Raw genomic sequence first — 26,985 nt, forward strand, 5'->3', positions numbered from 1 at the left:
ATTATAATTCTGTCTACATCTTTCACTGTACCTCTTAAAATTTTCCTCCTCAGACTACAAATTAAGTTGTTTTCCTCTGTAAAGTCAAATGTTTATATGCAAATCATAAAAATAACTCATTTTTCTAAGTTTTAAGTTAAAAATAATTCATTTGAGAAACATTATATATATATCATCATTACATCGTCTAGTCATCAGAAGTGTTACCTGAGAACATAAAATAAAAGAAATCATCCAGCTCCCAAATTTACAAGTCCCTATAATGTTCTGCGGTTATTTCTAGGCTTTCATAACTAATTATTCATTAAGCACATTATTCTCTTTAATTGAATAGTTATGAAAAAACTCCTGTGAATTTTTAGAAATAAGTTTTGGAGTCGATGTCTTATGGAACATCTGTGGGCAGCTGAGAGTCCATGTTAAGTTCTATGCATGTTTTTACAAAATAGGTTATCTAAAATATAAGCTCTTTCTTTTATACTTTCAGGTTATCAAATAATTTAGTATTGAATATAGAATATACAATCAATTCATTTACATCTAATTTATTATTAAATCGAATTTTATCTGCCCAGGAGAATAATGAGGAGGAGGAAGAGGGGGAAGAGAACGACGAAGATGATGGTAAATATAAAGTTGACTAACCCACATTAAATTTCTTCTTTAGGCGTACTTTTTCAATTATATAAGCTTACATTTTATTCTTTATAAATAATTCAGAGAAAATATGGCTACTTACTTTTCAGGATTTTCTACTTCTTCAGTAACAAAGTTAAGATAAAACCTAAAAACATAAATAAAATTTCAGGCTATTAATACATTTTATGATCATAATCCAAAGTTTCAAATTTTAAGTATTTAAAATCAAACTGAGAATTATGAAAACTTGATATACAAATACTCAGAGCAAGATGACAATGTTCCACAACCAAAAGTACTGACAAATCAATTTCCTATGAAACCATATCAATTGTTATTTTTTATTTTCTCACATTGTTATAGAGGTATAACATGAACAGTAAAACACACGAATATTAATGTATAACTTGATGCATTTTTACATATTTATACATCTAAGTAACTACCAACAAGAGGAAGAGATGAAACGTTTCTAACACCCTAGAAGATGCCCTCAGTAGCCCTTTCCAGTCACTACCATTTCCTCCACCCTCCTGCAAAGGCAACCACTATTGACTTTTATCCCCATAGTTTTGCTTGTTTCATCATAATAGACCAGTATTCACTTGTAGCACTATTGTACAATATTTATTATTTTATGCTTGGCTCTTTTGCTGGCCTTTATGTTTGTGAGTCTCATCCATGTTGTTGTATGTACCAGTGATTCATTATTTGTTATTGTTCCTTTTCATTGTAGGAATATAACACTATACATTCTACTGTTAAGGGACATTTGGATTACTTTCAACTTACAGCTATAGCTACCATAAATATGCTTTTATATGTCTTCTTGGGGACCATCCATTCATTTCTCTTGGTTATATACTCAGAATATGATTGCTGGGTCATAGGGTAGATGTATGTTTACTGACAATTATTTTCTACCATATTTGGCACTTGCCCCAGCAACAGATAAGATTCTAATGTGTCAGTCACTGGGAAAAGGAAAGTGAAAAATCCATTGTCTCTCTCCTGAAGGAGTTCATAATTATAGTATGCTCCACAGAATACCACAATACAGCCTGGGAGACTATGCTGGACCACACACAGAGCATCATGGGAGCCGGGGGGAGGTCCAACCCAGACTGGCAGGTCACTGAAGGTTGCTCTAGAGGAGGCAATGCCCAAGTTGAGTCTTCAAAAATGCTTAACATTGACCCTGGTGAAGTGGTGTAAGGACATTCCAGGCTGAGCGCAGCACATGAACTCAGGAGTATGGCCGGGCTATACACAGGGAATGAGCAACAGTTTAGTATTCTGCAGCCCCAAGTGTGCTAGGGCGAGTGAGAATGGAATTTAAGCACAAGATGGCCTTTGGCTTCTGAGAATCCAGATGTTAGTAGTGGTGACAAGTCGACTAAAACGTGTAGGGCAAGAGAAATATGACAACAGCATCGCTCTAGAACTGGCTTTCTAGATATAAACACAGAAGGCAAGTAGGAACCAAAAATGGGATAAAAGATACTAAATTCTCAATTCGCACTTCTCCTGTTCAATTCACTGGTTTCCAGCATGCATCCCATCAAATGTCCTCAAGTCACAAGGCTGTGAAATAGCTATTTTTCTTTTCTGTGCATATAGGCAGCCAATTTTAGGCACATTGTTAGTCATTGCACTAGATCTTGCTGACTAAAGAGCAGAGCATTTTGAATATTTCCCAAGTCCTGAACACTTTTCTGCGTCTCTTATGTGACAAGAAGCAATCTGGGCAAATGATATTCCACCTTCAAATTCTATAGGATTGCAAATATTATCTTAAAGGTATGGCCCTAGAGAAATTCAGATTCCTTTCCTTCACTTTGTGATTCTACTTACCCCATCCAGGGATGTCTACCCTCTCTCATCCTTGACTTCTTTTTCCAGTGTAAAGGTCCTGCCAGAGACCATTTAAAGCCCTGTGATTCTCTCTCAAGGTTCTAAGATATAACACTTAGGCAGACTCCATCCTCAGATACGCATATATAGATAACTGGCCCATGAAGGTGGGGAAAACTGAACATATAAAGACCTTTCCCCCTCTTCATTTCATAGGCTTAGGAAATTTCCACAGAATAACAAAATCATGTTTTCAATATACTGTTGTGTTCTCTTAGTGTTCCTTAGAAGGTAAAATACCAATTATGTAAGTCCATAAAAAGCATGGTCTATAGCAAGGATGTCCAAACTTTTTTCAACGTTTTTTTACCAAGGGCTATATGCGGTAAAATACACAAACAACCAGGCCACTCACTCAAGGTGAAGTACGTATTGCCTCACCTGGTAAATTTAAGTAAACTAAATATATTGGAATTTGCTGCAGGCCAATTAACAATGGATTGCGGACCACAGCTGGCCCGCAGGCCGCAGTTTTGACACCCCTAGTCTATAGGTACAAATTCTCAATAATTTAAAACCAAATGGCTAGAATATTAATCCATCAATGTTTAATATACTTAAAACTTCTCATGATTTAAAACAAAGATGAGAAAACCTGTCTTATTCCATCTTTATAAAAATACTCATCAAAATTCACAAGTAGGCAGTTGATGTTCATGGTTAAAAACAAGACAATAGGTCCAAAATGGAGTGGCTTATGCTAAGGCCCACAGCACCAAACTGAGGCTTACTTTTAGTTTCAGCTCTCCCAGAAATGGAATCAGAAACCAGTCAATCAGCAATTGTCTGACCAGCACTAGTTAGATGATCTGCCTGAGAGACAGGAAAGTAACATTGCCATAACCAACCTGCTTTTTTTGGTCTAGTATAACTTCCTTGTTCCCGCTTCTTTCTGCCTATAAAAGTCTTTCATTTTGTACAGATCCTCAAAGCTTCTTTCTATCTGCTAGATTGGATGCTGCCCAATTAGAATCGATTTTTTTTCTCAAATTCTTAAAAATTTTAATATGCCTCAGTTTGTCTTTTAACAAAGTTAAGGTGTGTAATATTTTCACGATACATTGTAAGTAGAAACATTTGAACAGCTGAAAACACAACAGCAATAAAGTTAATCTAAAGTTATCAACCAAAGATATTATTTTAATGACTAGTGTGTGTGTCTAAAAAATAGAGGTTGTAGTTATACCAGGAAGGCAAGCAACAATCAATACGTCTATCTGGAATATGCACTTGAGGGATATGATGTGTTTGTTTTAAGCCCAATGTAGTGGGAAGTACAGAAAGAAAATGCAAAAAGCAAAACAAACAAACAAAACCGCACACAAACTAAGATATTAATATATTTCCAGGCCTCTCATGCCAAAAACAGCCAGTTCCTTCTTAACACTTGAATTAGACATTGTTTTCTGTTTTTGGTTTTTTGTTTTTTTTCCCAACAATGTTAAAGCAAGAAAGAAAGTATGAAAGTATTTATGAAAAAACAGAAACAAAAACAAAAAAATGCAATTTCACATATTTGCCATAGCTCCAGAGAATAGCAAAAAGAAAAGGGTTTGGGGCAGGGTGGGGAGGAGAAAGCTTCTTATTTTGGTCCAAACGTGTGTATCCTGTGGGAAATACACCTTTATGTTCTGCTAGCCTCCACCAACGAGTTCAGGGCATTCTCTTGGCGTTACATTTCCTCAAGGCCTTCAGAGAATGTTCAGAAGATCTATTGTTTCAGCTGTTCCATGGTTGTGTATAAAAGGCACCACAAAGCTGACAGTGCATTCCAGGACCTAACTACGTGAATTATTTTAAAAAGAAGCTTATTCTGCAGATTAGATTTGACACAGTGGTACAAAATAATCCCAGCAGGTGCTTTAGAAAGACCAAATCCACTGAGGATAGGATTTAAAAGGGAGAAAAAAAGACACCGAAGACACACGGTTTAAAAAAAAGAAACAAAAAAAATCCCACCAAGCAATATTTAGCTTTGCATCAGGATACAGGACTGAAATGGGTTGAGCTCTCCTCCTGGGTTACAAGGGAGACTGGGAGACGTATTTCTCTGAATAGAGACATTGGCAAAAATATTTAAGTTGTTCTGACCCAACTCTGTGACCTGACGGGGTTAATGATTTTTCCCCCCCAATCATGTCTCTGTGAAGGAGTTTTCATCATTCCAAAAGGTCCTGCACTTCTCACAGCCAAAAGCCTACTCTATTCAGATCCGGGTTTGGCAGTGTCCTTTTCCTATTCAACATGTAGGAGGTGAAATTCTACCAGAGCTACACCCCCAGGCCCAGGGTCTGTTGCTTTTCCTTACACCCTAGGTGGCTAAGTTCTCATGGCAATAGCCACTTCTGTCCTACTTCTGTGAAAGACCCATACTTTATTATTTTTTCAATCAAACATTGTCACAGCAGCAGCAGAGGGAGTGGAGGCTCATTTATAGTGCCCCAATTATTATTCCACAACCCAGTCTTTTAATTCCGTCATGAAAGACAGAGAGAGGTCAGAGAGGCAGGATCACACTTGGAAAGTGAATAAACACACCCCTCCTTGAAACTCTTTTAGTCTCCATCTTGTTCCATTTATATCCAGATAATAACTTTTCCTCTGGAACACCAAACCAATGAAGTTTCTTTTAAATACAACTTCCTTTTTCTAAACCAGATGGCCATAGATTAACAACCAGATTATTTCTACCTATCCGCAAAGTAGCATTCAGGTAGCATAACAACCTGTTATGGAAATCCAGTTAATTATCTGCCCCCTATGTAAGCCACTGGTATAACATTTCCTTTAAAATCCTGGCCCTAACTTCCAATCCTATGATTGAACTCTTTAGAATATAAGAAAATCAACAGCTTCCCATTCTTTAAAATAGGGAGTGGCTATGAGGTTCATATGGGTCAAAGTATAAATAAAGGTTCATGGAAACCCCATTTACCCTGTAAACAGTGTTGAAAGAAATTTTTAGGCCCAAAATGGAGCTGCTCAATCCCCAGAGACCAAGCCTACTCTGGGCTCTATACTTAGTTCCTTGTTCCTTATTCCTTTTCTATTTTTCTCTTCCTTGTTCCTCATTTTTGATCCGATCAAAGTTTCCTGTCTTACACCCTGGACACTTGAGAGTGGAGACTGCCCACTTCATGAAGTGTTAAATAAAGTGTGCTTGCATCACCTACATTGTCTTTTTAAATTGTCTTTTTAAAGACAATTTAAAGTGTGCTTGCATCACCTACATTGTCTTTTTAAATCATTTTAACAAGACAAACATTTTGGGTTCAATAGCAATAAAACTAAATATTAAAGTAATGAGATGATTCCAAAAGGGAAAGAGTTTATAAGTGAAGCAATCCATCAGCGCTCCACAGCCTACAGAGACGGAGCTTTGCTCCACCACGTGAAGCAGTGGCCCTGAATATTCTGTGCTGGTCTGGGGGCAGTGAGTTGGACAGAAGATTTTAATATTCCGTGGGAAGAGAGGCATGGTACTCACAAGCAAAAGAAACTTCATTCAATGGAATTACTCAAATCGCCCTTGTGACTACGTCCCCATCCCACATTCCTGTTTGAATGCTGCCGGCTCCCAACACTTGGCTCCAGCTGAAAGCTTTTGCCACCTCCCGCTCTGCTCTGGTGCCTCCTGGTGACCTTCCCAGCGGCTTGGCCAGTGCCCCAGGGCTCCAGAGCTCTGATCCAGGCTGAATGGCCATAGAACAGTTGATTCTGCTACTAACCCTGTGATCACAACTCCGTTCTTTTTTCTGACCAGCACCACATTGTGCTTTGGACAATAATAAAAAGACTTCAAAAATACTGAGTGATTCAAGACTAATGCTTACACACAATGGCTACAAAAATATTCTGAGTATACAAATATTTCATGTTAGACTCCTTAAAACCACAATTGTCTAATGAATTTCCAGTATAGTTTGCTTCAAAAGCCATGTGAAATATTTTAATTAAATTCCTATACTCTCCTAATTCTCCTCTAATGCTATATTTTCCTAATTCAATGAGATTAATAGGCTATACACTCTATTTATTTTGAAATATGTTTTGTATTCCATGTATTAGCTGGGATGTGAAATATTAAAAACTAAATAAAAGGAAATTGTATTTGTGTTTGAAATTCATTTACACAAACTTTGACCTAGTGTAGTTCCCTGATACTATTTTTAGACTCATAGAACATTCTCATAGCTAAACCTGTACTACTATTACCTCTATAAATAAAAAAAAAAAAGACATTGTATTGCTACTAACCAAAGAGTGAAATATAATTTGACTACACTGATTTTGATGTTTAAATAATTTTCCATGTCGTGGGCTTTCTTGTCACAATTACTTCTACTAAATCTTACTAGATCAATAAAATTTAATTAGGAAAAAAACCCCTCTTACCCATGATTATTGTTATTCAAATTCCTGAACAAAGCAAGGCATAAGTACAAAGTTCTAATGCTTCAATCAGAAAGGTATCACAGCTGGACACACATCAAAGGACTTGTACCTGTGTCACAGTTGTTTTAACCACCTTGGCTGCATATTTTGTTTTCAAATGTTGAGGGCATTTTAAGAAATTTGTAAGGCCCTTTAAAAGGTAGCAGATTATCTAATACAACTGATTTCATTCTCTTGGTTTCTCCTTCCCTACCTTTACAGCACCCTTTTACCTCCTAGGAGCACCTTACTTATTTTTATGTCTGAATTATTTCTTTCTCAAGGGAAGGTGGAGAAAAATCAATTAATCGACTATTTGTAAACACCCTTGGAGTCTCAGCTGACAAAATACTGATATTTAATACCTCGTGGCACCATTGTGTCCTTACTGATCCATATTTATAAGTGATTTGTACTGGTTCTTAAGACCCAGCATTTGTTTGTTTTTTATAACATCAGGCTAAATCTGGTAGTCACCTCGACTGGAAACTTCAGTTATGTTTGCGTTAAGTCATACATGGAGGGGAAGGGAGCCATCCCATCTTTCTTACTTCAAGTAAAGTAAAGCGCATTGGATTATGACTAGTCACATGTGCCTAGCCCTTTGCTGGGTACTAAATCAAAGTTCTCTAAGAAATTAATAAACTATACACACTACTAGAGATATCAACCTACCAGCCAGCGTATGCATACATTCCATAATAAAAAGCCAATGGCAGTCCCATAATACTTGCATCTCTTCCTGAAAAGGCATCTTTAAAGTGTTGTGTTTGCCCTGCAATGAGAAGAGAAAGAGTTTAGGACTTGACAAAGAATTGGTTACTATTCATTCTTTAATCATAAACATGAGGGGTGGAAGGGAAGGTTGGGGACAAACTACACTGTTTCAGGTCTAGATTTCTTACTCTCTGTTCCTGGCCAACTTTATCTACTGTATTCATTTTAGACATAAAGTCCCAAAAGTGTATTGATCATCACTAAAGCTACCTCACATTTCCCTTTTGTTAGGTAGGTGCAAAAGCAATTGCAATTTTTGCAATTACTTTTAACCATTTAAACTGCAATTACTTTTGCACCAACCTAATAATAAAATTATAGCCAAGAGAAAGGGGCATTTAAAAAGCAATCGTTTGTTTGAACATGTCTCTACTCTTGACAGAGTTTGACCATGGAAACACAGTAAAGGATCTCCTGTAAACTATAGTTTATAGGAGCATGACAGAATTCTTTAAAATGAAGGTTATATAATGCTGGGGAAGAAATACTCACAGGTCTATTTTCAGTGAGGAGGTGGCAAGAAAGCCCAGAATCACCTTCTCACATCATTTAATTTTCTTCCTGCTTTTCCCCTATAGTTCCTTAGACACCAACAGGGGTTGAAAAATCCTGCAACTAAATCTGCCCTCCACCCAGCAAATCCAGTTTTACTGGAGCACAGCCAGGCCCACTCATTTAGGCAACATGGCTGATATGAGTCTGTGACTGATTTCCCCCTTGAGTAGGGTGGTTGTGAAGAAACCACATGGCACTCAAAATTAAAAATATTTACTATCTGGCTCCTTACAGAGAAATTCCAGTGACGCTGTCCTAGAGAATGGCACAGTTTCCTTCTAAAAACACTGAAAAAGAATGATACTGAACTTTGAAATAGATAAGCTTTAACAAATTTTGCATCAACATGTGGATGGAACATTTTCATTCATCACATTTTTCTGTACTTTGTGAAACACAATGGGCCATTTTCTTGTATTCCTTTTGGATAATTGTAATAAAATAAAAATTGAGATTTATATTCAAAGTTAAGCATACAAAAAGTCTTTCCAAAGAAAATAGCAAATGAGATTACCCAAATGGAAAGTGTGACTTTGTTTCAAAATTGGTCTTCACAGAAGTAAATAAAAGAGGGATGGAGGTGGCTGATATATATGAGATCCTCTCTCTTCACTGAAATCTCAGGTGCTGCCTGGGTTGCCCAGGCAACAATATGTAATATGTGTGAGTTTTGAGATAAAAAATGGAGAATGCTGAGTTATACACTAAATGATTTTTCCCTCAAAGCATCCAATTCCCAAACGTAGCTCATTTTTTAAAAAATGATACAGTAAATTTGGAAATGCCTGTTTTACAAAAACATCTGTGTCCTTATAAAAAGGAACTATAAATACTGGAAGTCAGATAAAAACATCCATTGTGATTTTTTTTATCATGATCTGTGATCTCCTTGGCCTAAAGGGACAATATTCCTAATAGCACAGCACTGAATAATCAATAAGATAAACCAAATCTTGTAAAGAGTGGATCCCAAGCACAGATTCTGAGAAATGCCATTTTGAGAGTTTACAAGAGAGAGGCATTTCTAAACCTCAGGAAAATATTGGATGCATAACACAGGTCTCAGGAAGATGACAGTCATGATATTCAAAGAAAAGTTTAACAAATCCTCATGCGTAAATACAGACTAGAAATATTTTCAGAGTCTGATTAAAGTAGAAATAAGTGCACAAAACTTAGTCATATTTTTTTCCTCCCTGGAGTTTCAAATTAATGTGAAAACTATGTGATCAAGTTAGAAATAAAGAATTACCATTTTATAGTAATAGAGTAAATATACCTGCAAAGAATGCTCTCCAAAATATTAAAATTTACTTTAAATGTAGTAATACTCTCCGGGCATTTCTCTACTAGGTGAGGAGATGTATGAGGAAGCCTGGTCATATTAAGCACTGATGTCATAAGACTGAATTAAAGGTCATTGTAGTGTAAGTACCAAAAACGATCTAAAAGATATCTCATGACCTCCACTCTCAAGGACTTTGCAATACAGTAACATTTGGGCAACCTCATCTCACCTCACACACACATATATAAATAAGTGCTAAAAACTGACTACAGTGTTACATTATACCAAAAAGAAAAAGAAAGAAAATCTTAGTTTTAAAGGATAATATATCATCTTTTGGAACCTAAACTGGAACTAAAATAGGGTCAGTGGCCCAGAGTTCCTGCACTTTCCAAAAATGGAAGAAACTCCTTTATAGGAGACTAAAGAGTTAGCCTGGGGAAAAAAAAGCACTAACAAAACTGATTATTTTTTTCTACATTTCTCATAGATCAGATATGAGCAGGCCAGCTCTGTGGAGGCCACTGTGAATTAGAAGAGCGAGCTCATGTCTTCTCTTTATTGTATTTATTCTGAGTTGGCCAAAGTTGCTGGATTCCATGCAAACATTTAGCCAGAAGAGTTCTAAGGTCTCCCACTGGGTTTATTCAATGGATAACAGCAGCTCCCTTTCCCCAGCTACAGAGTGATGGATCTTTCCTTGCTTGTTATTGTTTAATGCTGAATTTGGGCATTCCCTTTTGTTTTGTGTAATTCTTGTCCTGCAACTTCATTACATTTTTCAAAAAATTCCCTTTCTTGGAGCAGGCAGTATCAATGTAAACAATAAATACTTAACACTCCCAAGTTATGTGTCACTCCTTTACAATCTCATCTCACTTTCCTATTTATTTCCTACTATCATGCCCTTTGCTAATTAAATAACTCACCTGGATCTCCTTCTCTTCCAACAATTTCTACTGAATACGAGCAACTATATGTGCCTTCTTCCCTAAAACAACGAAAACTCTAAATGACATCACCCCCTCAACCATCTCATCTTTTCTACTAAACAGTCAACTCTGTAAGGTAAGTATTCCCAGAAATGGTGTTACATTTCTATAGAAATGCAGATTTTACATTACAAATCAGGTAGCAATAAAAATTAAGCTTTCACAACTATTTTTATTGCCAGGTAATACTTGGTTTTTGGAAATGCTATTCCCGTACTCGATACCCCTTCTCTCTCAGGATTCCATTCCCAAGGTAAAAGGAATAGTAACCATCAAGTAAAAAAAAAAAAAAATTGATTATCTTTCATTATTTTCCAAATATCTTAAATCTGCATTACTATCATTGAACTATTTTAACGTAAAAATCAGAGGACATATGTATCTGTAGTGTAATGGCATATTCTTTTTCCACTTTGAGGTTTTACTTCAGACAGTTCATACCGAGAATTCACTGATGCCTTATGTTGTTGTTTGGCCCTGTCTAAATGCTCTTCTTGCCATTTAGATACCCACTCACCCCAAATGTAGCAGCCTTACAAATCAATTAGATGACAATATAGAGTCTCAGTTCCACAAGCAGAACTAATTAAGGGATTCTGCTAGTACAAGCGAAAGTTAGTGTTAGAAGAGACGAAAAGCAGATACGTTCTTTAAAAAGCATTTACTTTTCAGTCCATACCTTTAATTAGCTGCATAACTCCAGGGACTATAATTATCAGAATTGCTGTGAGCTTGCAAAAGGTTAGAAAAATCTGGATCCGGGCGCTCCAGCTGACACTCATGCTATTTAGAACCATCACTACAGCTGCAAAAAAAAAAAAAAAAACAGATGAAGTTACAAAAGGCAAATCTTCATTGGCATGAAGACATGTAGGTCCTGGTTACTCCAAGTGCCATCCATGAAGCCGGAGGTGTTGGTGTTACCTGGAAGCATTTTAGAAATGCAGAATCTCAGGTACCGCCCCAGACCTAAGGAATACAAATCTGCATTTCCACAAGATCTTTAGATGATTTTTATGTACATTAAAGTTTGAGAAGCTTGGATAAAACCTCCAGACGGTAAGAAGTCATCTCTTGTTCTTTCTGACAGACGAGAGAACATACATTCAGTGCCTTAATGATTATATAAATATATCTTCTAAGTAAATCCTGAAGTCATCACAGCACGCAATCAGATTGCTGAAAGTGGCTCGTCAGCCTGACACAGCAGATAACCATCTCCTCCCTCCATGACTGCATGCCGGGTCACATCTCAGTGCGGAGTCACACTCAAGAAGCAGTAAGATGTCCAGAAGTTGCCTGGATCTTATTCTTCACTCTCAGGACTAGTCTCAGCCAGCACCTTTGGTTTTCCTCTCCACTTTCCAATGAGCAAGTGAAAGAGTGACTTTCAACCTACCCTAAACATAGAGGTTTCCAAGACATGTTTTGGGACTTGGAACAAAAGGTGGTGAGTGACGAGTCCATGCGAGTTCCCAGGCTAGGATGAACACTGGGTCTGACGCCAGCAGGATTTCCCTTTCTTAATGAAGCTTCCTGCAGTCTCCTGAGCCGTACTCAACTGCCTACTCTCCACATGGTGGGGACCACGAGAACCTTGAGGACATAATAAGAGCATTCATTTCTGTGTTGCTAGCATCCAGCCTCATGCTCGGCCCAGGAAGACAATCACTCAGTTTTGTTGAATGAATGAATGAGCTGGAGCCTCAGTTAAAACACACACACACACAATAAATAAATAAATAAATAAATAAATAAATAAATAAATAAATAAATAAATAAATAAATAAATAAATAAATAAATGAAATAACCTTCAAGCAAGGTGGTGTTAAATAAATGATGCTATTCTAAGATGCTGCCTCCTAGACTCCTCTATAGTGACTGCCTGACGTTATTCTAAACAGTGGATTTCAGCTTCACACTCTTTACAAAACATTATAAACAGAATTCTTATAATCTGAATTGTAATAGGGAGTTTTCCTTATATACAGCAATGACTTATGTTCATAATTTCCCACTGCCTGATATAATCACTAGCTCAGTTCAGAATTTAAGAATCAGTGCAAACATTGTCAACACATAATATATAATGGCAAAAATTTAAAAATAATCTAGACCCCTAAAAGAAGGTTAAGTTACATCTTTTTAATGGTTTACTATGCAGCCATTTAAAATCATGCTACTCATATATATTATATGAAAGGGTGTTCATGATATATTACTTAGCAATACAGCAAGTGATAGAGATAGATGGATGGATAGATGGATGGATGGATGAATGGATGGACAGACAGACCCAAAGACAGAAAAGAAAATACCTGAAAAAGTATTTATGAAAACATTAACAGAAGGTATCTATAGATGAAAGAACACTAAATAATTTTCAATTTTTATTATTTATTATTCTGCATTATTTTATAACTTTTATAATGAACATGCAATATTTTAAGTAAAAAAATAATAGAGCAATTTTCATTTTTGAAAAAAATTGAAGATGGGAAAAATAAGGGCTCCATAGACCCACACAAAGTGAAATAGCGGTTTACTAATGAAGAAAGTTTTCAAAGGAGTAGTGAAGAGAATGATCAGAAATTCTGGTGCTGAATAAGCTACATGGAGGTTAAGGGAAAATTTTATTATGTTTGAAGCAGAAAACATGAAGAAACAGGCCCATTGTTAATGGCAAAATGAATTATTTTATAAGAGAAGGGATAAAAAATAAAATTAGTTTCCTTCCCCAGTATAAAGCATTTATAAATGGAAGGTAATTCAATGCAACTCTGCTCTCATCTTCATCATCCAGTAATTCTTTCACGTTTTCTATGCAAATGGCCCTGTGATAAATGAGTTATCATGTGAAAAGGATTATTTTTTCAGTTAAGGAGATTCAGCACTGGCCTGAAAAAAAAATTGAACTCATGTTCCCATCACCAACCAAAACCACTGTTCTTTTTTTAAGCAGAGTCCTAAAACCCAAAACATTCTCTGTTTCTGAAAGTACTCCACGTAGAAAAGAGCTGTTGCATAGAGAGGAAGGGAGAATAGGAGAAAGCAAGTGAAAGGGGAAAAAGAAAGGAGGGAGGGAGGGAAAAAGGAGGAAAGGAGAGGGAGAAGAAAGAGAAAGAGACACTCTTATTTTTTGGAATCTCTATCTATATATTTGAGAAGAGGAAAGCGGGTTTGTTACCTTTGTAGAAAGTGTGAGTACCTAATGCCTATTGCAATAAAAAAAAAATAAGTATTTGGTATTTTCTTTTATATTTTATGAAGTCTTCTTAGGAAAAATGGAACACAAAATTAAACAAATATTATGAATTGACAATCTCATCTGGCTTTGCTTTCAGACAGCTGAAATAAAAATTCTGGTGAAGACTGATCTCTCCCAAACATTTCTCAAAATCCCACTTTATCTGAACATCCAGACAATGCAGTCATCATTTGGTACACCAAATTGTAAGTGAGGTGTACCTGAAAGATACAGCCTAACTGGAAACAAGGCAGCCAACGCAGAGGCAGTGTGAAGGTCCTCACGTGGCCGAAAGTTCTGGTTCATCACATGTCTTTACAGAGAAATTTAAATCTCTGTATGTCGCTTATCCAACAATATTGAAAAGGGATTTGGGATTTACAAAATCCAAGAGTGTTCTGAGTCTCTGAAACAAATAATATCCACTTTGTTTTTTATACACTATCTACTCACCATGTAATAATCAAAGAAATCTGAGCAAGCTCTCTGGTCCTAGTTTTCCTTCCTTTGAAGAATAACTGCTGACTTCACACAGTAGGAAATTCTTTCATCAGCTGATACATCTATCAATTTGGGATGATGACGATGATGATGATGATTTTGCTTGGCTCAAATGTTACCAAAATGAAAATGCAGGGGCATAAATGTGTTTGTTATTTATGAGTCAGTTTCCTAAGAACTGAAACATAGCCATGAAAGCCATATGCCCAAATCTTGGAGATAAGAAATACATATTCCAAGGGAGCTGTATCTGAGGAGGACATTTGGGAAAGGACTGATGCTGTGATTCAAGGACTGGTGAGTGTGTCCTGCTACACTTCTGTAATTCAGGACACATCTGTCTTGGCTTTTGCAGAGTGAGATTACTGAGCCCGGAGAAAGTGGGTTTTCTCCCAGGCTCAAGTGTTTCCTGGCTCCTGACTGCTTAGTGCTAAAGGGATAAAAAATATATGGATGCTATATGGTGGAGAAAAGTGGATGCTTTCACTGTTTTTCCGCAACAGCTGCTGGGGCTGACTTTATCTCTACATTAGCATGCATTTCCTGGGTGCTACACATTTTGAAGAGGATGTGTAGCAAAAAACACCTTGGAAAGCAGAGCGACAGTCTATACGTAGGATCTCTCTATTGGGAATAAAAATGGTAGGCATTGAATAAATGTAAACTATTATTATACGGCAGATATCATGCAAAGACTTCACATGGATAACGTTATTTAACCCTCATGGTTACCGGCACTGGCCTTGTTTTTCAGATGAGTCGCTGAGACTTGGGGCACTGGTTAACTTGCCTGTGTTCACACAGGTTAAGTGTGAAGACAGGATTGGAGTCCAGGTGGGCTGACTCCAGAGTCCACGCTTTTGCCACCAGTTCATGTGGATAACAAGGAGGAAGTAACTCAAAAGCACAAAGTACATGATGTCACTAGTACACCTAGTTCTTCCCAAATCCTGGTGGCTCTTCCAGTCTGTTGAGTTTCATGTTTGTCATGGCTGGGATTTCAGGACACTTTGAATCCACATTTTATTTGTCATCCTCCTGAAGAAAATGGTTATTGTCTGCAGGACTTGTATTTTTCAATACTATGCAGATCTACCTATGGATTGGTCGTCTTGGTAATTTAAGTTATTGTGGAAAAGGATCAAGAAGAGCCAGACTTCAGGAGATTTAAATGGAGCCACTCCACGTGCTATATTTGAAATGCTAGCACAGAACTGGTCCTAGACTTTCTTTCATGTCAGGAAAATACAGTGTTGGAGAAGAAAAATACAGCAATGCATTTATAGAACTGGCTTTTTTTTTTTTCTCACAATGCAATCAACATGTTATTTTATTTGCTTCCCCTAATTATTTCCACAGATATGAGAAGCTGGGCAGGCAGTACTGTCTGATTACCTACATATACTAAACTAGTAAGGAAACGGACACTCAGAGAGGTGGTTAAGAATGGATCTGGGATTAGACCTCACATTGTGAGGCAAGTAGTTCTATTATTATGATATTCTGCCATTCAAGTGTACACTGATTTAGTATTTAGTTTAAGGAGACTAGAACAAGAGACTACATAGCATTTTAAATACTCAACTTATGTACCTCAATGCTTTTTGAAACTACAAAAAATAGTGAAAATTCATGGAGTTCCACAGAAGGTAAAGGGAGTAACAAATGTCAGTATTGGGCTAGAGGAGAGTGTCAAAGGTGAATAGATAAGATGTCCCAGTTACACTTCCATGTGCCATTTCCAGAATGGAGAGGTCTTTGGAAAAGCAAAACTTACCATCTTTATTAATTCGACCGAAATAAAATAGACTACAGATGATCTTGTACTTACGATGGGGTTACGTTCCAGATAAACCAATTGTCAAAGGAAAATGTCGTTAAGTCGAAAATGCATTTGATACAGCTAACCTACTGACTAGCATCGCTTAGCCTAGCCTACCTTAAGTGTGCTGGGAATACAAAATCCAAAAAGCACAGAAACAGTACATGGCACAGTTCCCGTGCCAGTTGTTTATCCTCCTGATCACACATCTGTGCCTGAGAACTGCCAATGCTAAGCATGGCCCGGGAAAATTCAAAATTTGAGGTATGATTTCTACTGAATGCACATTGCTTCTGTATCATCATCATAAAGCTGTAAAATCATAAGGCAAACCACCATAAGTTGGGACCTTTGTGCTTTTTGAAAGGTGAGGGGCGGGGCGTGAGGAGTAAATTAACATTTAAAACTCCTCACCTCCACTTCACTCTCATTTCTCAGGTGGTTGGTTAACATTTCAAAAAACTTGAAATTTCTTTTTTCTATGACTTGATTATAACACGATCCATTAGGTTTGCTCTTCTATACTTGAACTAGAGATTTCAAACTACCAGGAACTCTTTCCTTAACGCAAGAATACAAGGAAGCAATTCATGCAATTAAACTCTACCTTCCATATCTCACCAACCTTCCACCGGTAGCAGGCAGAAAATCACCTATCTTCATTTTGAATAATGTAGAATGTGAGAAATTTGCCCCAGGTAAATTTCTCCTTCTCTATCTCCATCTCCACCTCCTGTTGCTCCATCAAACTGCATTCCCCTCAAAGACAGTTTGACTTTCCCAATTAGGTCATCGACTTACAGTACCTCCCACTGAGTCATATGAATATCCAGTTTTCTCTTTTAGTGCTTCTGATTGTAGGAATACATTTCCTCAGAATTTCAAGCTTGCAGAAGGAACATCAAAATTTGTAAATGAATGTTATAACTAATGGCAAAAATAGAAGGAAATGTCTAGGTCCATCCAAGATTTACACAGCCTCTTTGTTAACTAGTTATCACCAATGTCTATTACAGAAGTTAGTAACCCTTAACATAATTATCTTTACATGTAATTGCTTTAAACTTTTGATTTGAACGGTTTCCCGTTACTCCTCTGAAAATACAAAATTTTACTTTAATAGGATTGGGATAAATAAGAAGAGTCTCTGGACTTACCAAAATAGTAATATGTTATCATTACCCATCTCATCATTTCAAGGCCAAAGTGGGCAATATTTGTGGCTATGTAAATGTTTACATAGAATCTATTTGAAGTTTGCTGGTTGTAGCTTTGAATGAGTCACTTTTGTCAATTTACAGAGCTCTCAAAAACACTGCCCCTACCTTTTTCTTTTGCAAATATAATCACTGTGATATGATTCTGCCTCAGTCAGTGGAGGGACCAGAATATAATAGGCCCAACAATGGCTGTTAATCCAATTCCTTAGTGGAACACCAGATTTATCAGGAACGTTCTATGGGCAAGTTCTGCTGAAGGCCTATAAAATCTGACATAATTTCATCTTTCTACATCCATTCAAGATAAATGATCTTTTTCACAGGTATTTTATCAATAAATAAAATTCATGCTTAAAATAGTTTAATATTTAGGCCCAAATCACATAACTAGGAAATTGTGACACCACGTTTCAGTTCCAGGTTGTTTGCCTTCAGAGCTTGAGCTGGAATCTCACTACCATCTCTTTATGTGTAATTCCTAGCTCTTTCCTGCTAACTAACCCATTCATCTGTCTGCTGTCACAAGTGCATCGTTCTCTTCATTGTTCTATTAAATGAAGAGAATAATATAATGTATATGTACGATAATGTATAATGTACGATAAATGACATAATGTATATATGACATAACTAAAATTTTTTTCATGAGTATGAAATTCAGTTATCTCTGTATAACTTTCTATGTCCAAGTAGCTCAAACTTAGTCAAAGAAAACTCCTGGTTGATAAATGCTACTAATAATCAAATGTAGAAAGAAGATTCTTATCATGACCATCAATGGGGAGCTAAGCGCATAACACAGAGAGTGACAGTTGCTAACATTATAAAATGTATGAACACAACATACACACCCAACATATAAACATCATTACATGAGGATACATCGCTTATAATTCGATATGTTATCGATGAGGAAAGACAATTTCTAATTTTAAAAAATCCATAAAATAATTGGGTTTCCATCTATAAATGTCTCTTTATCCATGCTATAATCCAGTTTCTATTTTACTAACAAGGTGAATTTTGTTTGCCTGTTTTAAAAGATTAGCCATCATGGCTATTGACCCAATGGAAAACTGGCATGTAATGGAATATCGGGGATCATGCCAAATCCTTATTCTTTTCTTTATTTTCCAACACAAAATCAGCAAGGAACTATAAGCAAAAAGACCACAATATGAAAAGCAGTCCCACCATGCAAAAACTCTGTAGAAACTTTTGTCTCCAATCACTTTTGTGTCTGTTTTTTTTTCATATTTATACTTATCATACTCACTTATGCCCACAGCTGTAATGAGCTTGATTGCAAATTCAGGAATTTCACATTGAATAAAAAACGGTTCCAGAATGTAGCGTCCAAATGCCAGCGATATCACAGCAGTGGCTGCAGGGCTAGAAAACATACATATTTAGGTTACTACAGAAAAACCAATACATCTTCACTAAACTTTTCCTACTTTGAGGTATTTTTTTTTATTCAGCATATGGAACATGTTAAATATGAAAGTCTCTGATTTTCAGAACTCCATATTTGATTAGGTTGTCATCAACATTCCAAAAGAAATATTGACTATAAATATGGTGGCTAGTTTTTGAACTTCAAATTTCCTTGGGAACAAGGACAGGTGCTATAAATTTTGCCTCTCCTCTCCCATGTTGGACTTTTTTTTCCCCTTAAAGATCTAGTTTATTACTTGAGATCCTAACAGAACTAGCTTCACAAGAATCAGTCTTTTTTCTCAATAATTCATCAAGAAGCTCCAGCCACAGTAAGAATGTGTAAATGCCACAGATCTAATAAGTTGGGGCATAGTCAGGAAAATGGACACAAACTCAACAGAAAATTAGTATTATAAGTGTTCACTGAAAACATATGCTTATATCCTTGACACTGCATTATTCTTATTTTTTCCAGACAAAAACTTGAAGAGCCAAGAGATGATTCTTAATTCCACAGAAATATTTAGATGCAAAGTGTAAGTTGAAAAATAAAAGTACTCTTGTAATTTTACACACGTGAGAAAATACGACTAAAATAAGAAAATAAAATAAGTTCAGGTATATAGCAAAATTGGTAACAAACCATCCCACTTTCATTCTTCAACTATTTCTATGAGAAAATTTCACATTCTTTTGTTTAGATAATGTATATATGAATGCATATTCCCTGGATACACAGACAAATCCCGGGGATTATCTAATTTCTCAGCGAACCTTCCTTTCCAGCTTCTCTTCCTTCCAATCTAGACTGTTAGAAAGCCAATCACTAATATGTGTTTCAACCTTGGCCTGCTGGTAGCAGAGGGCACTATACATTTCTTGATATTCTTCTTTTCCTAGACATCGCCTCCTCCCCACAACCTCCAAAAAGGAACTATTTTTCCTGTTCTCCATCATTTATAAACTTTTTGACATATACATTAAAATCTGATGTCATTTTTGTACTTTCCAAACATGGTCAAGATATGAAAAAAAATCCTTCATTTCAAGGCTCCATCTGATCTAAGCTTTCACTTCCTCTTCAGTTTGCTTCTTCACACTAGAAGGATCTGAATACCCTGTGCCTGGAGCCCCTATAATGCATTGCCAGTGTTTTACACCTCAGATCTTGGTTCAATCTTCCTTTGCCCAAGGAGGCTTCTCCAACCCTCCGATTGGGTGAGACCTCCCAGAGCATATCCTCTCGTTCAACCTCATGGCTTCTCTTTCACTGTGCTTACCACAGTAGCAACTTTATATTCACTTGTGTGATTTCTTGATTGATAAGTGTTTCCCTCATTTGACCCTGGGCTCCATGAACATAAGACTGCATTCATCTTGATCACTATTTTATCCCCAGTGTTCAGTATAATGTCTATCAGATAGTGGAAACCCAATAAACATTGAATATATGGTGAAGGTGTGAATTCAATCTGATGATCCCTGCTACGTACTAATGTGGGACATTTCTTTCTTTGAAATCTATGTTTTACAGATTATTTCTGGCAAGATTATTTCTGTCTTTATCTGAAGTAGAGTTTTAATAGTAAGTATTAGGTGGGTGCAAAAGTAATTGCAGTTTTTGCAATTATTCTCAATTATAAAAACCACAATTGCTTTTGCACCAACCTAATATTTAGGTACCTTGTTTGTTGTCGACAGAAATGTCAAAGTACATAGGTATCTTGTCGCCCTTCAGGAGATTCATTACTCTGATTGAAAGAGCAACTGAGCAATGTGAGTTCATTATTATAAAGGCATACACAAACCCAGTAAAAAAAGAATCTAGCATACATTTAGGTAATTTCCTCTACACACACACACACACACACACACACACACACACACACACACACCATGAAGAGAAGTTCCCTAGTAGTTAAAGTAATATTTGATTATGAGCTACTTGGGAACAGGAATTGTGGCTCATTCCACTTTAGGTCTCTTTAACTTGCCATTCACCCTTCAGTAGCAGTTTGAGGAATGAATAAATTAATGAATGAGCACTGTATCTGTGCCACTGAAAATGGAATGACCATGCTCATCATAATGCCAAGCAATTAGCCAAACCCATCAACCAATACAGGGCTGAAGAGGGATTCATGTCCAGCTCTGTCAGGTTCCAAAGCCACCATACTGACAGGCAGTTCTCTAAATAAGTAGTGTGCTCATTTGAATGTTGAGTATGCTATAGTCGAAACATTATAACCTTGAACTTTCAGTTACTAATCAAAATAATTTAATATCTATAGCACTCAGGGCACTGAAGTAACTAGGGTTACAAAAAGTGTGATACCTGGTCTTATATGCTTGAAATCCTTGCAGTTTTAACAGGGAACTAGAATATAGACACCTAAAATAATAAGACTACAAGATATCGTGTTCAATGTCAAAAGGAGAAGCAGAGATTGCATTGTTCAGAAGAATTAGAGAGGAAAGAAATACCATAAACCAGGGTGAACAGGAAATTAACTGGGGAAGAGATAGAATTTAAGTGGACCTTTGAAGAGTAAGATTCAGATCGTCAGAAAAGAGTGGAAGGCACATCCCAGGAAAATCCCAGATTTTACAAAAGGAACAAAGCACTCTTTCTCATTATTCATTATAACAAGTTTTGAATAATGCCAAATTGTTTAAAATGAGAACAGATTTAACAAAGAAGTAAATACTACTCTGAAGCCCTTGATTAGAAAAGAGGCTCCTAAGACGATAAAAATCATTAGTGTTAAGTTGATGCTTCTTATTATAGCTCTGCCTTTGGCCCTTAGCCATGAAACGGGATAAAATCTCACATGAGCTCTCAGCTGTGTTATTTCTGATAAGTTTACAGGAAGAACAAGTTTCCCTAGTTATTTCTGTCAAACTGTAATCAGAATGTGCACGTCATGTTTTGTAAAAGCAATTAACCTAAAGGAACGGTGATACTCGAAACTTCTCGTATGACACCCTAAGTTTCCCAGGAAGTTGAAGGAAATTTGCTATTCAGAGTGACTTAGCACGACTGGGTTTGATTCTCAACCAAGACAATCAGGAAGAGGAACACACTGTTACAACAATAAAATCAAAAAAGATTTGCGTAACTGTAATTCACTGATTCTTTTAATGTGAGGGAGTGAGTCATTTATGTCCATAGAAGGCTTAACTTCCTGTCAAGTATAAAACGTGATTGTGAGACACTAAGGTTACATAACTTGCTCCGGCTGTGAGGCACAGAAAGTTCCCAGTCACAAAAACAGAGTAAAGTGAAATGTCTCAATAGTGCAATCTACAGGAAGGAAAATCCCAGTTCCTAGCCTAACACTTAATTTTGTCTGGCCAGTCAAAGTATGATTAATGAAGGTGGATTTTGATGCTCCAAATCCTTTCAGGGTAACATCTTTCTGAGAAATATCATAGAGAATAATTGAAAATTAAAGAAAAGCAGCTACAAAAAAGTTAGGCATGGTTGGCAAGCTATGGCCTGTGGCAAAATATTAATTAAATGCATTAAAAACACTAATTAATATAGGTATTTCATCACAGACTTTATGTCCTGAAGTACACGTTTATAACATAGTCACATGAAACATACGTTTTTACTAGTTTAAAATAATCACAGGGATTCAAAGAACGGTGTAATAAATGGGCTTATTTTTTCCGTATTTTTTTTAATATTTATGTTCTTACCGTATTATGAGCAGTTCCACCCAGACTCGTACAAAAGCTGGTAATGGGCCAAAGACTTCCAGAATATATGTGTAATGACCACCAGATTTTTTTATACTTGTTCCCAATTCAGCATAGGACAAGGCTCCTGTGAAATATTTATAGTAAAAAGGTACAAAGTTAAACTATCACTAAGTCATTCAGAAGTAGATTTGACACAGCAATTTTTATATTTCGTGAGATATTACTACTTCCTTTGGTCTAAACAACATCCTCATTTCAACACAAATAACAGTCATCTAATTGTTAACAGCCACCAAATTACTCTTGTAACTGCCTTAAATTTGAGATCTAGTTCATTCTAGTCAAACAATATAAGTTTACTTGAAATGGTGAGGACAAACTTGACAAACATCTAAAACAACATCATATTATTAAGAATTTTGAATCTCAGACCTGGGAAAAAGAGAAGACAGATACCAGTAATACTAACTGATTTTTAGAACATAACTTCACACCAGGACAAATAACTATCCCAAACTGACCTCATTATATTGAGAATCCTTTTAATAAATGATATTTCTGTAGCATCTCAAAGCAAAGAAAATTTATCCATTCTTCAGAAAAGAATGGACTCCAGGTCTTGAAGCTTTATTTATTTTATAGGATATGCTTTGTTTGTCAACAAAATGAGTTTTAACTCAGATATTCTATTTCTAGAAAAGGTTTTCTTGGATGTCTTTGAAGTATACACTTCTTCTGGGTTGCTGAAATAATATTCCTTTAAAAATATGCTATAAGTTGTAGTTATTACATGAGGTAATATTAATTATAAACCAAATTTTAACATTTAGCAATACAATTCACATGGACTTGAGCAAAACCTGAGTTTCATCTTCTATGTATTAATGTGATAACGGGTGGCAAGGCAGTATTGGTCCTGACACATGGAAATCACCTCATGAAATATAGTTACACCTACTAATTTGATTAATTAATAATTAAGAAAATGAAAAATATATCTTGATATTATGTGAAAACTTCTATCCATACTGCTAAGTACTCAAATGTAACGCACATTTTGCCTGAGCGACTTCAGAGACTGAAGGTGTGGGAAACAGTGCTATTCAGTAAAGGTTCAGGTAAAATGGTTCAACATGAATATAATTTGAATATTCAGTGAAATTTTAGTATCGCTTATCCTATTCCTGAACCTAGCACTGTGTCAGAATCCAGGAAGACACTTTTATTTTTAAAAGTAGACCCTAAGGCCATACCCAGACCCACTAACTCTAACCAAAAGAGTCCAGATTCTCCAATAGAGGGATCCAAAATAATCTATTATTTTTAAAATTTCACAGATAATTCTAAAGTATCTAGTCTGCAGATTGATATTTGGGGGTGACTGATACAGTTTGCCTATTTATAACTAATTGTAACTAGTCACAATTCGCTCTCTGTTGGAAACCAGTTGCTATGTTGGTAAGCTGTACAGAAAAGCACCAATATAAAATGTTATTGGAAAGAGTCTTAAGTACCTCAGAATTTGTTGCCAGAGAATCAATATCTAGACCAGTATCTGCTTTGCAGAAACTCCAGATGTTTGCTCTAGTTTAAATTGGGTTCTGGAAGGATGAGATTTTCATTTGAAATTCTCAAGCTCCGGAACCATTTTACCTTGATGAAAAAAGTTCAAAACAGAATGTAAAAATCTATGCATTGACCCTGGCATTAGAAAAACTGTAAACCAAATATATAGATTCTTTACTTTTGGTCCCAGAGTTCTAGAGTTTTAAGAGGAAGAACTTTTCCCTCTTATTTATATTTTGCTTTGCTTCCTGTTAGGAAGGCAGTACTGTCTAAAAGCTTGTAATAACTTAAGTGACAAATGTAGTACAAATATAGATAAGTAGATTCACACAGGGGCACACTCCCTGCAATTGGTAATCAAAGAATACCAACTCAAGAGACTAGTAACTTTCACTAAGTTCCTTTAGCTTTTCTTTTCCCCTGAGCCTGAGATGATATATTTCTGCAGAAGCACATTTTCAGAATACAAGTCAATATCACTTTAACTAGTTCAATGCTTGAAGTGATCCATTTTATTATATCTGAAAAATCTTTCAATGAGTACAAAAAATGGAGTCACATAGTGGGAGCTGCACGCACATAATATGCACAGTCCAGCAATCTGGTTAGGGCTTTTGCTACTAGACACTGATTTACTCTGGATATACCCAGGTTTGTGCAAGATTACAGGTTGAGAGTGCACAGAAGTCATTTAAGACAATCAACAATTAGGTTTTTCTTGGTCTATAAATGTACATGCTAGCCCATATGAATACCACAAACTCTTTTTTAGAAAAAAAATCTAAAAAAAATAGTTCCTCCATAGGTCTTGCTACACTAAGGCTTTGTTTTAACAAGTTTTATTTAAAATACCTTATGTCTAATAATGGCAATCTAAGTTCTCCAGACAAATGCTCAAACCAATGCATTCAAACATCACAAGGCCTAAAAAAAGAATAGACTCATACATATAGGGACAAGAGTTAGCATTTGGCCCTAGAATTATAACAAAGAGCTAGTACCTTTAAAGAGTAGTGTCTTTTAGAATCAAAACACACTATTTGCCTGAGAAGAGCAAATGTATCTTAGACATTTACCCCATAGCATCAATACAATTTATTTTTTGGACCATTCACCAATTTTTGTCACCTTTATAACTAACTCATGTAGCTTTCTACTAATCTGTTCACTTTATGAGGGGAACTTATTACCTCTTTACTATCAATTGTCAAATCAACAGAAGAGATCTAGATCTTGAAGAAAAATTAATAATCATGTTTCTTCTATCAGTTGTGTTCAGATTAGCTCAGCAAACAGGTGGACAAATTACCTCTGTCTCTATAGACCAAGTAAACCATAAAGAAAGAAAACAGATCTGGGCAAGCACAGCAAACTAACACACAATTCCAGTTCTACAATTTATATGGCAAAAGTTTATAGGTACTGGGGGGAGATGAAAGGCTGAAAAAGATCCGAAATATGCTCAGATCCTTGCAATACATATACCCACTTGGGACAGGGATTCAGTTATGTGCCATCACACAGGTTTCCACGTCAAGGACTTTGGAAAGAACACTAGGGAACTTGACAAGAGTATGAAGTTAAAAAATTAAAAAGGCAAAGACTGCCACCGTTTGCTTTGCCAATAAAAAGGTCAATAAAACTTCTGCTGAACATTCAGTTCTATGTCTAAATAGGCCACGTCCCGTTTCACTTCACAGGTGTTTCATTCAGCGTGCCAGCTGCCAAGATGCCCCAAACAGACAAACCAAGCACAATCGCCCTGTACAGAGAGCATACACTTATTTCCCCGGGTCATCAAAGTGATCCTTTGCTCTGGTCGCCACAGAGAAAAGTAAAAAAAAAAAAAAAAGTCTGTCTTAGTTAGGAAAAGCGAGTACAGCCCACAGAAAGCACTTTGGAGGGATTTTGGGACCCTGCCAACAGTGGACACTGCGTTGGGGGCATTGGCATACCTAAACAAAAGTCAGAAACTTTCACGTAGCCTTGGCCATTTCATTCACTCCTGAGAAAGGACCCTGTTGCTTTCCCAACTCCACAGACACACCCCCACGAAGAAGCTGCACTCACCAAACAGTGACAGGACCCCACAGACTGTCCAGATAATCAGAGACATGCCCACGCTGCCCGTGTTCTGGAGCACGCCCTTAGGAGAGATGAAGATTCCTGCTCCAATGATGGTGCCAATGATGATGGAGATGCCCCTGAGCAAAGTGATTTTCTTCTTCAGCACCACTTTCTCCTGCCCGCGGGGCTCCTTGCTGCCCAGGGAGGGCAGCCTCCCCTTAACATTCCCCTGCAGGTAACCTCCATTGGAGATGGTGGACACAACAGGCTTCCTGACCATTGTACTGACAACACGGAGGCAGGGGGGCTAATGAAACGGAGGGGGGGGGGGAAGGAAAAGAAAAACCTAAAACTTTCAACTTTGGTGTCTCTTGGTGTGACTGACCAATCTCTTCCTCTTTGCTTTCAGATTGTCTTTCTCGGTGCTACTGTGTTCACAGGTAAAAACTCAGAGGTGTCTTTTCTCCTTCACAGCTATCTCATGACTCCTCAGAAACACCTGTGTGTTCATGGGGCTCCCCCCGTCCCCCCATCCACTCCGCCTGACGACCTCTGCGCTGCGGCGGTGGCTGCGGCGGCCGCTCTATTACAGACCAGCTCAGCTTCCTCCTGGGCTGGTATTTAAGCTCCTGCCTGTCACACCAACTTACTCCAGCTAAATGATGATGCAAATTCTCCAGGTTTGCATCAGCCGCGGGAGGAGGCTCCAGCATTACTCAGCTCTTTTTTTTTTTTTTTTTTTTTTTTTTTTTAACAGTAGCAGCATGTTGCTCAACTGACCTAAGCTTTTCAGAGAACAAAGCACACACTTAAA

At 36.8% G+C, this 26,985-nt stretch overlaps 1 protein-coding gene across 2 annotated transcripts in view; it reads right to left on the reverse strand.

Moving 5' to 3' along the window:
- SLC7A11 (solute carrier family 7 member 11) overlaps positions 1-26,766 on the reverse strand; it is a 142,836-nt gene extending 116,070 nt beyond the window's left edge. Inside the window, exons 1-6 of one of the 2 annotated variants that reach the window (XM_081077956.1) lie at positions 26,175-26,588; positions 22,536-22,662; positions 18,667-18,782; positions 11,279-11,404; positions 7,663-7,762; positions 740-784 (exon numbers count right to left, since the gene is read on the reverse strand). In XM_081077956.1, coding sequence (XP_080934082.1) covers positions 740-784; positions 7,663-7,762; positions 11,279-11,404; positions 18,667-18,782; positions 22,536-22,662; positions 26,175-26,451 — 791 coding nt within the window. In that variant the 5' untranslated portion in view covers positions 26,452-26,588. Of the gene's footprint in view, positions 1-739; positions 785-7,662; positions 7,763-11,278; positions 11,405-18,666; positions 18,783-22,535; positions 22,663-26,174 lie in introns of both variants that reach the window. The other variant, XM_081077957.1, reaches the window with a different exon arrangement.
- Between the last annotated feature and the right edge of the window lie 219 nt (positions 26,767-26,985).

The sequence above is a fragment of the Rhinolophus hipposideros genome (genome assembly GCF_964194185.1).
Source record: "Rhinolophus hipposideros genome assembly, chromosome: 16".
NCBI classification, from domain to species: Eukaryota; Metazoa; Chordata; class Mammalia; order Chiroptera; family Rhinolophidae; genus Rhinolophus; species Rhinolophus hipposideros.